The 13274-nt window shown below is 37.0% G+C and overlaps 1 protein-coding gene across 1 annotated transcript in view; it reads left to right on the forward strand.

The window, feature by feature from the left end:
- Positions 1-13274, forward strand: part of adgrb2 (adhesion G protein-coupled receptor B2) — a 498704-nt gene that overhangs the window by 391841 nt on the left and 93589 nt on the right. Inside the window, 1 exon segment of the mRNA XM_079829044.1 lies at positions 3472-3601. Coding sequence (XP_079685170.1) covers positions 3472-3601 — 130 coding nt within the window.

The following is a 13274-nucleotide window of genomic DNA, read 5'->3' on the forward strand; positions in this document are numbered from 1 at the left end:
GAAAGCTGCTATGGAGTCTAGACCTTCTGCCGTCAGTCTGAACTTCAGGCTAAGCGAGACTTTGAAGGATGCTGCAGACGACTGGGATCTGGCATTCTTTACGTGTCCAGCATCACTCCATTGCGATCCTGATGTCTGAATTGACTATTGCAACTGTACTCTACACCACGAATCTGGATAAATGGCTGATTATGATGTGCCTTTCCATCATTTGATCATCATTTGATGAATCACTGCTGGAATAATGGCTTGAAAATGTACACAAACGTCTCTTTTAAACAATTTTCTACAGGCGGTAATAGCGCAGCGTTAATTGTGCCAAGCAAATTAAGAGACATTTGTGAATATGCCTCAATCTATAACAAGCCTAATTTACATGGAAAGGAGGCATATTGCCACTGAAAACAATGACTTTGACTGAAACATTTATTGTAGCTGGTTAGAGAATAAGATGCAGGGTTTTGCACTGAAATACTGCGCACAAAAGTGACGCAAATGTTTAGTGAATTTGCCCCAAAATGTTTGATTTAACAACCTTGACCTTGAGGGAAAGTAAAATGTTAATGAATTTAGTTATGAATAATTTCAGGAAGGTCTATTTATTTATATAGCCCCTCTTTAATTAATCTTGTCCTAATTTACTTATTCTTTAATTATACATTGTTGGTGGATTTTATCTCTAGTTTGCTGCATGAGTAGACTTATAGGCTCGTAATTAAAGATTTAATATGCCTGTTTTTTAGTACTCAAAATAAAAGTACCAGGTTTAAAATAAATCCATTTTAATTTTATACAATCTCTTTTATTTGCACATGCGTTTGGCACAATCTAGGAATGGAAACTGTCTGTTTTAGCACTGTTCGCACCAATGTTGGTGGTAATGCATTACAAGTAATGTGAATTAAGTAATCAGATTACTTTACGCAAGTAACTTGTAAAATAACATTACTTTTAAATTTACAACAACATATCTGAGTTACTTTTTCAAATGAGTAATGAGTGTTGTAGTACTCGAGACTGGTCTTGGTCTTGAGACCGGTCTTAAGACCATTTTTTGAAGGTCTCGATCACATTTGTACTCGGTCTTGTCTCTGTCTCAGATTTAGAGGACTCGGGATTTTATCTCAAGACTGGTCAAGACCACAACTGCTGGGATATTACTAAAATGGCATTAAAATCATTAATGTGATTAGATGTAAAACTTGCTGCTTTAGATGCAATCAATAACTTATTTCTCATTTGATTGATTTATTGTGCCGGTTCAGAAATGAATGAGGGATTGTGTCAAAAATGTCACCAAAATGAATTCAAATGCTCACAAAATTCAAGATATTGTTGCAAAAAAAGTACTTGTATGAGATCTGGATCTGGTACCTCTACAGTGCAAAGATGAATTGTGTTGTTAATGATTTCATTTGATTGGTAACAGCTCTATATAGTGTCTCATTCTAATTATATTTATTGAAGATATTTATTGAATATTTATTAAAAATACAAAATAAAATAGGCGGTAATGTGGATCTTTATGAATTTAAGGAGTGCTGGTCTGGTCTTGGTCTTGTCTTGGTCTTGGTCTCAACCCCTCAAAGTCTTGGTCTTGTCTTGGAATCAACACACATTGGTCTTGGTCTCTCTCGACTTGGTCTCAGATTAGGTAGTCTTGACTAAAACACTATAAGTAATACAAATTTGTTTTGTTTTCCTTTTTATTGACTGACTTCTCTCTCGTCCCCATGTTGAAAATTAAACATGATGGTTATTGTAGTTCTTGACTAAATCACTGTTAAATGCCAACTCAGAATATTACACAAAACTGCTATAATTAAATGTTTAATAACACAAATATACTTTATGCATTTCATCTCATTTTATTAACCTAGTCTTTTCTGCTGGCCTTCGATGATCTAATTCAATCATACGAATAAGCAAAAAGGACTTTAGTTAAACATCACATTTTTGTTTGGTTTGAGCTGCGTCCTCTACTGTGCATACGTGAATTTGCATTTCCCTCAGGCTGAGGCTTATTCATTTTACTTTTGGGCCTTTACTTTTGCCAAAAATTGAACTATGAGTTATTAAAAAAACAAACAAGCAACAACAGCCCAGGTGAGAAAAAGTACAGCACTTCCATAACAGAGTAACTAAGTAACGCAATAAGTACTTTTTTAGGGAGTAGCACATTACTTTTAAATGTAACTTTTCCTAACATTGGTTAGCACCTTCTCAGATGACAGATCTTCTGAACTCAGTGTATTTGTTCAGTAAGTTCATTTCATTTTGTCCAACCATAAATATTATTATTTTATAGCTCGTCCAATAAGGCTATTTGGATGTGTCTTTGAACATCTCAAAAGGGGTCATCCTTTGTGAACTGAAGAATTAAAACACTAAATACAAAACAAATAATTGCTTTGAGATGAAATTAACTTATTTATTGTTCACTTGAAGAAAAAAAATGTTCAGTGTAATTTTGTCAACATGACAAATTGCTATTTTCTAAAGTGTTTTTTCTTTTCCTTGTAGTGATGAAATGCTCATAGGAAATGTTCTGAAATGTTATATCTAAGTGTCATACCATACTCAAGGCCACAATACAGTAGTAATGATTCATGAATCTTTTCACAGATATTACCAGATATTAAAAATTACCCAACACTTGAAGGGTTATTTCCAGTCTCTTTTAACTGGACTTATTTGACTTGACTAGGCTGTGAACTTGAATTTTCAGTTGTGGAAACAGAATGTTACACATATTTATTTAGTTGCGCTTTTTTGTTTTACACTATTTGCTGAATCCATAATTAGAAGTTCCTTTTAGTCCGACCATCTGGCCTCAGCAGTGAGTTTAATCTGAGGCTCAACATGAAGCTTTACAGTTTACGTTTAACAACTGTGTTAAAACACTCCATTTCCCTTTATTTCTGCACATGAAAAAAACAAACAAACATGATTTTCACATGTGCATATGTGAGAGAATCTTCAAGTTCCCATTAAGTTCACAGAACAGCTCTGGCAGTTCAAAACGCTTATGCTACGTTCTAGTGATACGTCGCGCCAGTTACACTTTTTCGTAAGTTGAATATAGAAGGTAGTTTGGCGAGAGCTAGATATTTTAAAGTTTTAAGTATGTATTAATTCGGAGTCCTTGTGATAGACATTTTGAGAACACTGAGTAAGAAATTGATGGAAGGTAGGTATGACAGCAACGAGACCCTGAAAGTGTGTATGGCAAGCAGATATTTACAGAAAGACTAGATAAATAGGACGGCCTGTTATAAAAGCAAGACCGTTGGACTAGAGGGCCATCGTGGCTGATTGCATTTGGAGTGCAGTTGTCATCGACTAGTTCTCATGGTACTCTGCTATCCACTATGGCCTCTCCTGTTCTCGCTCATGGAATGACCCAATTAATTCATTCTCTTTTTTCCTGTGTGTGTGTTTGTGTGTGTTGTCACTATACCCTATCAACAGAGAGGCTGGCGAGGAAAACTGGGACGCAGAGAGCTGCCAAACGCTTCCATCGCCGGCAGTCTCCCACACCAAATGTCTGTGCAGCAAGCTGTCCACCTTTGCAGTGTTAGCGCAGAAAGCTAAAGAACCGGTGAGTGCTATCTTTACCTTTTGACACCACACTTCACCCCTAAGCGACTTATCCGAACGGGGCCTAGCTATGCGAGACCTCTGTGAAGTTTGTCTTATGCAGTCAAGTAGCCAGAACATATGCTGCCATACATCCAGAATCCGTTTGCTTGCTCTCTAGAAGGTCTGTATTCCATCTGTTCCACATATGCTAGATGCTACAGCTAAAGAAAGATCAGAAACAATGTGCCCATGGCTAATTACTTTGTTGTAAAGATTTCTTAAAGGTAGGAGCGTAACATTTGTGACCGTCTACCCTGTTGGTGTGACATTTGAGGTGAACCTTGTGTGCGGGTACTGTACGAAAGCAGATGGTGGACCAGGTGTTTAATATATCATGGTATGCATAATGCGTCAGGGTTTGTCTAGTCTGGGATTTCTCCCAAGTATAGTTTAAAAGCATTGAAGCACTGCTTGCTGTGGTTTTTCTGGGATTACAAATATTAATCTCACTAAAGTAGTAGTTATCAAAGAGGCATAAGGGGAAGTGTGGAAAATTATGATAAATTAACTAAGTAAAAACTAAAAAGAAAGATTACCTTTCAAAAGTTTGGTACTGTTCAGTAATATACATATGTATTATACAGTATATATATATATATATATATATATATATATATATATATATATATATATATATATATATATATATATATATATATATATATATATAATTCACCAAAGGACAAATTATTTTCATTGTCATAATATTTCACTGTTTTTACTTTAATTTTGATCATATAAATGCAGTCTCTGTGACACATATGTAGAAAATTCCTTATATTATTCCACCAAAATGAAAATATGAAAAATATGTGTTTTTGAGCATCATATACGATGTTGCAAGTGACAAAATTAGTCAAAATGGTATAACATGTCTGGCCATTTTTTGTGGCCTGTAGATCTTCTTAAAGGGTTAGTTCACCCAAAAATGAAAATTCTGTCATTAATTACTTACCCTCATGTCGTTCGACACCCGTAAGACCTCCATTCATCTTCGGAACAGAAATGAAGATATTTTAGTTGAAATCTGATGGCTCTGAAAGGCCTCCATTGACACAATAGCACGGTTCACTCTCAAGGCCCTTAAAAGGTACTAAAGACGTCGTTACAAAGTCCATCTCACTACAGTGGTAGTGAGATGAACGACTTACATAGTGATGACGATTTCAAAACAAGGCATCATGAAGCTTCGAAGTGTTATGAATCAGCGAGTCGATTCAGCGGTTTGAATCGCCAAATTTCAGCAGTTTGGCGGTTTGACACGCGATCCGAATCATCATTCGGCTCACTGATTCATAACGCTTCGAGGCTTCATGATGCCTTGTTTTGAAATCGTCATCACTATGCAAGTCGTTATTTAGGGTTTTTTTGCGCGCAAAAACTATTCTCGCCGATTCATAAAGTTATTTTAGAACCACTGTAGTGAGATGGACTTTGTAACGACGTATTTAGTACCTTTTAAGGGTCTTGAGAGTGAACCGTGCCCATGTGCCAATGGAGGCCTTTCAGAGCCATCAGATTTCAAATAAAATATCTTCATTTCTGTTCCGAAGATGAAGGGAGGTCTGACGGGTGTCGAACGACATGAGGGTAAGTAATTAATGACAGAATTTTTGGGTGAACTAACCCTTTAATTCACCACCAAAGGCTAAAAATTACAATAAAAATCAGGCTAAACTACATATGCATAAATCGTGAATAGTGATAAACAGCTTAAGTGCTTAAGCTCTTGTTTGTTATGCTCATCATATTTATTATTTAGTACAAGCACATGTTTTGCATCTGTATTGAGTAGATATGTGTCAACACTGAAAGGATAGACCCTGAGCATTGCATCTGTGATGTGGCTTTTAGCTATCCAGGTTAATGACTTGTGCTGCCGCTTGTTATATTGACCCTGTGCCCTCTTTTTACTTAATGGACATGAAAGGCCACTGCAGGCCCACCAGCTGCTCGGACCTCTCTGTTCTAGGACCATGTGTCCTGTGCATCTCTCTCTCTATACTACATATTTCTATCTACATATTTATCTCTCGGTCGTTTTCCCTTTTCCTTCCTTCCTCCCCTCCCCTCTGCAGCGTCATCAATGAAAGGATACTGACCCACTTTAGCTTAGCCGAGTGGGGTTTTTTTTGTGTTTTTCCATCTGAAAGCACACCCCATTAAAGTGATTGATATGCATGGCAGGCGAAGGGGATGCTGGGAGATGGAGAATAGCCCTGAGGAATGAGCGATGTGGGGCAGAGAGAGTGGAGCCAGAGGCCAGTTACAGTCACACAGGAGCTGGACCACACGCTGTTGGCTGCCACAACCACTGACACCAGCTAAAGAGAGCGTGCCAGGCAGACACACACATGCAGAGAGAGAGGCAGAGAGCAGCGCTGCCCATCAGGCACAGTTCTGCACAGTCAGGGGCTTTGAGCATTGGGTACAGGGAGGCAAGGTGGAAGCAATGCCAGTTCTAAAAACTGCAGGGCTAAAAGGAATACTAAAATAAAAAGAGGGGAAAGTACAGGAGAGAACATTTTAAAGTCAGAAATCATGTTTACTTTAATCAGTGATTATCAGTGTCATTATCAGTGGATTAACTAGTTAGTTACATGTAACAACATTAATGTAACTGATCCATTAAAGTTACTGAGAAAACATGTGTAATTAAATTAGTACCGAATACAAAGGGGTTTACATCTGAATATTTTCTATAAAATGCTAGGATGTGTTAAATAATATTAATTAGTTTTTGATGTGCACAATGCTTCCTGCTTGTTTCAAGGGTTAACAAAAAAACAAGCCCAGCCTTGGTGAGAAAAAGTTATGCAAAAGTAACGTAACGCATTAATTTTCTTAAAAAGTAACTAAGTAACTCAATTAGTTACTTTTTAATGGAGTAACGCAATATTGTAATGCATTACTTTTCAAAGTAACTTTCCCCAACGCTGTATATAATATACATATACACATATATGTTATGTACACACTGATCAAGAATAACATTTTGACCACTGACAAGTGAAGTAAATAACACTGATTATCTCTTCATCACGGCACCTGTTAGTGGGTGGGATATATTAGGCAGCAAGTGAACATTTTGTCCTCAAAGTTGATGTGTAAGAAGCAGGAAAAATGGCAAGCGGAAGGATTTGAGCGAGTTTGACTTGGGCCAAATTGTGATGGCTAGACGACTGGGTCAGAGCATCTCCAAAACTGCAGCTGCATGCCTCCCTGTAAGGTCATAATGTTATGCCTGATCTGTATATATATTTGTGATCCAGTAACTGTAGAGACAGTGTCCCTGCAACGTGTCTTTCTCAAGGGCACAGCAGCTATGCAGTTAGTGTATTGGGTCATCTCAGTGGGCATTGAACCAGCAGTTGTATCATCAGTCACAAGCTACACTCATTCAACGGGAAAGTTCACCATCAATTAAAAACCCTCAGGTCGTTCCAAACCTGTTTGACTTCTTCTGTGAAACATAAACGAATATAGTTTGCTAAATGTTTCAGTGTTTTTGTGGAAGTCAATGGTGACCAAAGCTGTTTGGTTACCAACATTCTCCAAAATATGTCAAATAATAATGTCAAAAGTCGGTAACACTTTATTTTACAGTGTCTGTTACACACCTGCATGTATTTCCTATAGTAATAACAGTAAATTATGCATAATTACAAGCAACTAACCCTCAACCAAACCCTAACCCTTTTCTGCATCCTTCCTAAACTAAACGAGTCTGTCTAGGGGGAGGCGTTGCTAATTCGAACAAAATCCTAATTATATAGTAAGTGCGTGTTGTTGATTCATATTGCTCAGTACTTATTTGTATAATTATTCTGTAAAAAGGGTACCTTAAAATAAAGTCTAAACAGAAAGTCATACAGGTTTAGAATGATTGTTTTTTCACAATTTTTGGGTGAACTATCCTTTTAAGCCGACACCATTGATTGTTGTGGATTGTCCATATTTGATGATCACTTTACATTCTAGTTAACTTTTATATATATAAAATTGGGAAATAGCATAAAAAAATAATAATAATAATAAAAAAAAAAAAAAAAAAAAAAAAATATATATATATATATATATATATATATAAATATATATATATATATATACAGTATATATATATATATATATATATATATATATATATATATATATATATATATATATATATATATATACATATATATATATATATATATATACAGTATATATATATTTTTTATTATTATTATTTTTTTATGCTATTTCCCTATTTTATAATGGTTTAACCCCCTCGAGTCGGCGGTCGCGCCGGCGCGATCGGCTGGCTTTTTTTCTTATCAGTGCCAAAGAGACAAATAACTCTGTCGTTTTTTTATCATTCAGGCAAGTGTTATACATCATTATAATCTGTTAAGTTTCATTTTTTTTTGTGTACAGTCACAATAAAAACTACCACACAATAAAAACTACACAAATTGTTGTGCTCTTTGCAAAATAAGGGAAACAAACATGATTCGCGATCTTCAGCCTCTCTGTAAATGATGTCTAATCTGATTATCTTCAGAAAATGTATCACACAAATATGAGACATATGTCTAAAGAAACGTTGAAATTTCAGGTTTTAAATCAAAAATTCTGTTTATGTAATCTGTGTGAAAATTGAGAGATTTCAGTCAACTCATTATGACTCATTATCCGCTAATGCGGCCACGCCCACAGAGCGCGCGCTCATTCAGATTCAAATACAAGGTGATCAATGCGTCGACGCCCACACACACATCAGCTCAAACAAACAGATCAAGTGAAGCTATGGTTCAGATACATCGCTTTGAGATGCGTTGAGGAATAATCCTGGAATAATTCTCCTCATGGAAAGCTGATTCAGGGCTCATTGTAAGTTAGGCTAAGTTTATTCTGTTAGCATCTGTGAATATTAAACACAAAAAGACCGTTTAAATATAAACCCTGATGCAACATGACGCAATACTGTTTAGACAAGATTTATTTGGCCTGTTTTCGTTTTGTATAAATTGTATCTTAATTTTGATAAATGTTTTTAATATAGTTGCTTCTTATTTTATAGTACAGCAGTACTTTTCAAAAAAACACTAACATTAAAAGATGCTGTGCCATTTGTCAACCTGTTGCTTCCTAAGAGAACAGAAGAGTGACAGGCAGGAACGTAGTAATAATTGATGGCTCATATCTGTGTCAGCCAGACCCGTAGGTCAATGTTTCCTAATCGACATTTATCAATTTTTGTCCCTCATCATAACGTCATTGCCTAGCTGTTGGCTTTTTGGTGACATTTGGAAGTGCAGTGTAAACGACACTATTAGCAAACAGTCTCCACCCGTTAGCCTGGCTCTGCATGGGTCATCACATCTCCATCAGCGTCTTTAATGTTCTTGAGCAGCTTCAAAAACAGCAGACAAAATAGCTATGTTCTATTTATAGTCTGTGTTGCAGCATTTGGAGTGCACTTTCAACACAAAAAAAAAGATTTTTTGAAAGTTTAGTTATTAACATCTTTAATGACTTCTAAGACATCTCTTTTTTGGCAAAAACATATATTTGGCATCTCAGTTATCGTCTAGCAATCCCAGAATGCATGATATTTTGATGGAAATATTTTTATTCCGTTCTAAAATAGGTCTAATTTAGGCCCAGTATGCACCAATCAGGCATAACATTATGACCACCTTCCTAATATTGTGTTGGTACCCCTTTTGGTGCCAAAACAGCCCTGACCCGTCAAGGCATGGACTCCACTAGACCCCTGAAGGTGTGCTGTGGTATCTGGCACCAATATGTTAGCAGCAGATCTTTTAAGTTCTGTAAGTTGCGAGGTGGGGCCTCCATGGATCGGACTTGTTTGTTCAGCACATCCCACAGATGCTCGATCGGATTGAGATCTGGGGAATTTGGAGGCCAAGTCAACACCTCAAACTCGTTGTGCTCCTCAAACCATTCCTGAACCATTTTTGCTTTGTGGCAGGGCGCCTCATCCTACTAAAAAAGAGGCCACAGCTACCAGGGATGCTCACGTTTCTGTTGGCACTTCCGGCAGTGGACAGGGGTCAGCATTGGCACCCTGACTGTTCTACGGCTATGCAGCCCCATACGCAAAACAAACTGCAATGCACTGTGTATTCTGACACCTTTTTATCAGAACCAGCATTAACTTCTTGAGCAATTTGAGCCACAGTAGCTCGTCTGTTTGATCGGACCACACAGGCCAGCCTTCGCTCCCCACGTGCATCAATGAGCCTTGGCTGCCCATGATCGCCGGTTCACCACTGTTCCTTCCTTGGACCACTTTTGATAGATACTGACCACTGCAGACCGGGAACACCCCACAAGAAGTGCTGCAGTTTTGGAGATGCTCTGACCCAGTCGTCTAGCCATCACAATTTGGCCCTTGTCAAACTCGCTCAAATCCTTACTCTTGCCCATTTTTCCTGCTTATCCCACCCACTAACAGGTGCAGTGATGAAGAGATAATCAGTGTTATTCACTTCACCTGTCAGTGGTCAAAATGTTATGCCTGATCGGTGTATATGTATTCTTGTTCTGCTCATTACAGCTGCATGAATGCTAACCTCAAATACTATTATTAATAAAGTATGCTGTGCAACTCGTGTACTTTTTGAGTGACCATACTGACGAAAAATGTCAGGTCAGGGAAAATATGATGTCCCATTTTGGTTAGAATGCTGCCTTAAAAGGTTCCTTTCTCTGTAGACATTGAAACAGCTCACTTTTAGAACAGAGCTAATTTTAGGTTTTTTTTATCTGTAAACATCTGATGGAAACGTCCTGAATAGGGCCCTCTGAAGTACAACAGCTGGTCTGACAGATATTCAGCAGTCTAAACACATTCATCTTGTGTTGCTCTGAGCACTCTGCCCTCCCAAGACTCTGGTATCTTCTCAGTATTACAGATCAAAACTGCTTTTGGGCTTTGTAGTTGAGAACTAGAGGAGAGTCAGCCGTGATGGAAACTGCATTTCAATTATAATGTCTTTGGAATGTGTTAAAGGGCTGTTTTGGCGTTTTGTTGAGAGACTGTCGTGTGAGTGACTTGTGAATCAGAGTTTCTTCTGAGTTTTCAGAAGAGAGCAAAGACTTGCAATGTGTGATGTGATATTCCACTTTAGTCTCTGATAGTGTAGCGTGGTATACTGGTACTACAGTAATTTCACTGTTGGAGTTTGAATGACTCAAAGTTCCTTCCTTCAGTTTCCTGTAACAACTAAAACTATATGAGTTGGAGAAGAATATTATAGAATATAATTTCTGAAAGATTTATTGCTATTATTATTAATATTATTACCGTATTGTTCCGAATATAACCTGATTATAAGACGAACCCCCTGTTTCAAGATGTACCTTTTGAAAAAAGGCTTTTATTTGAAAATAATTTACATACTGCATATATTTCATTTTTTAATTTTTGTATTGAAAGCACGGTAAATACTGGTTAAATGTACCAACAATCACATTTGAAAAGAATTATATAACAATTAGTGAAAACTATGTTGCCTACCAACATTTCTTTAACAGTAGAAGTGAAATCAGGGTACGGTCTTACGTTATAAAATCATGTACGTTGGAAGTTAGGTCCCGCAAAAATGACTCTTATGCTGCGTTCACACCAAACGCGAATAGAGCGTCAAAATCGCGTCTACCGCGTCTAGTTGGAAGCTTGAACATTTTGAATCCATTCGCGCGTCCACAGTGAATTGGACGCGCATATAAATCGAGCATTTGAAGCAAAATAGACGCGCATTCAAGGCGCTCCAGGAGAAATATGTCATAAAGCACCACGCTGCCTCTTTTCATTTTCATAAAAAAAATATATTAAACATTAATAGCCACACAAATGGTCCAGGCAATGCACTACCTACATTATCTTCACTGCATGTATATTTAAATATCCTAAACAAATTAAGTTATGAAACTTCTCTTTGCCCTCAGTCAAAACGATTTGACAGACAACAAATGATGATTCATGACACTAAAGATCACCCGTTAGATCTACACAAGACAAATTCTATCTCATGCAGAGCTGCCAACTTTTCAAAAAAACTTAGAGTGAGATTTGGTGGGGCCAACCAAATTTTTGCCGCGTACAAAGCAAAAATTACAAGAACAAAAAATTAAATAAATAATAATCATTATATATATATATATATATATATATATATATATATATATATATATATATATATATATATATATATATATATATATATATAATAGCTATATACACACACACATCACAGAAAACACTCTCTCTGCATTAGCATTTGAGTAGTATTGTTTTTTTTTGTTTTTTTATGTCTTTTTTGCCTTTGATAAGGTTGAAAATTAATTCTGTCTATTAAGACAAAATGCATCTTTATGACGCTTTGTATACAGTATATCCTATAGACACACACACACACAATTTTAAAGCACTATAGAGGAATGGTTTTGTCTAATAGAGCAAATTGATTATACATCAACCTACAGTATACATTTACAGGGAAGAAAAAGGAAAAAACTGTCAGTCCTGTCTGTTGCTCTTCTGTCTGTTGTGTGGTTATTTTTTGCTGCGGCTGATCTAAAAAAACATTGTAGTAAAAACTACTTTAAGTAGTTAAGTTACATTCAAGTTATACCCTTTTGAAAAAGTAGCTACACTACAAGTTACTATCAAAAAGTAGCTGGCTACATTGAAACCACTTTTTTCTTTTTCTTTTTTTTTTACAATGAGATTGTTACAAATAACTGAATAAGTGTTAATGAAGAATGTTATAATATTTGGGGTTTCAAGCTTCATAATGCAATGTAATTATGATTTTTAAAGAGTATAGGGTGAATTCAGGGTTATTGGGACACTTTTCCCCAGACATTTCAATGGAAAAAAACTGTCTGAATCATTACACACTCAAATATAGCCTATCTCAAACTGGCTGTTAAAGTGCAAAATGGCTACAAATTTAACATCAGTGCAAGAACAAAATGTATGCAAATCAACTTGCGATGCTGTTTGCGAACGTTCGTTGGAACTATGGGTTCGGGAAAAACGACTCGTTTAACTATGCTTATAATGACGGAACTTGTGACCATATAGCGAACGACACTTTCGGGAAACGCACCTCTGAGCGTCACTCCACTCCACTTCGCTCATTACAGGCTCGTTCTCGTCAGAACCCAAAACAGTATGTAGTTTTAGGTCGCGCAACACCGTATTTTTTTGCCCATGAATCTTGAACCCCCTCACCGAAAGCATAACTAATCGATCAACATGATCGGCTCAACATGTAGATCTATAGATAAACTCATCTTTCAGGCATTTGACCGACCAGGTGACACTTCAGCGTGAGAAATCGGGGGTGTGGCGTGTGAGCGTGTGAAACCAATCAAATGCGTGTGTCTCACGGCCAATGCGTGAGAGTTGGCAGCTCTGCTCATGTTTAACCACTTTAGAGACATCCGAGCCAGTGGCAAACGTCAGAAGGACTAGCCGAGGAAAGGCTGCTCTCGCCGGGGTTAATGAGCGCTGAGCGCCCGGTGATCGCCTGGATCTCACAACTCCAAAAACGCAAGATTTTTAGGCCCTCTCTTTATTAATAAACCACTTATTTGAGCTTTAAACAATT

The sequence above is a fragment of the Gobio gobio genome, assembly GCF_949357685.1.
Source record: "Gobio gobio genome assembly, chromosome: 11".
Classification (NCBI taxonomy): Eukaryota; Metazoa; Chordata; class Actinopteri; order Cypriniformes; family Gobionidae; genus Gobio; species Gobio gobio.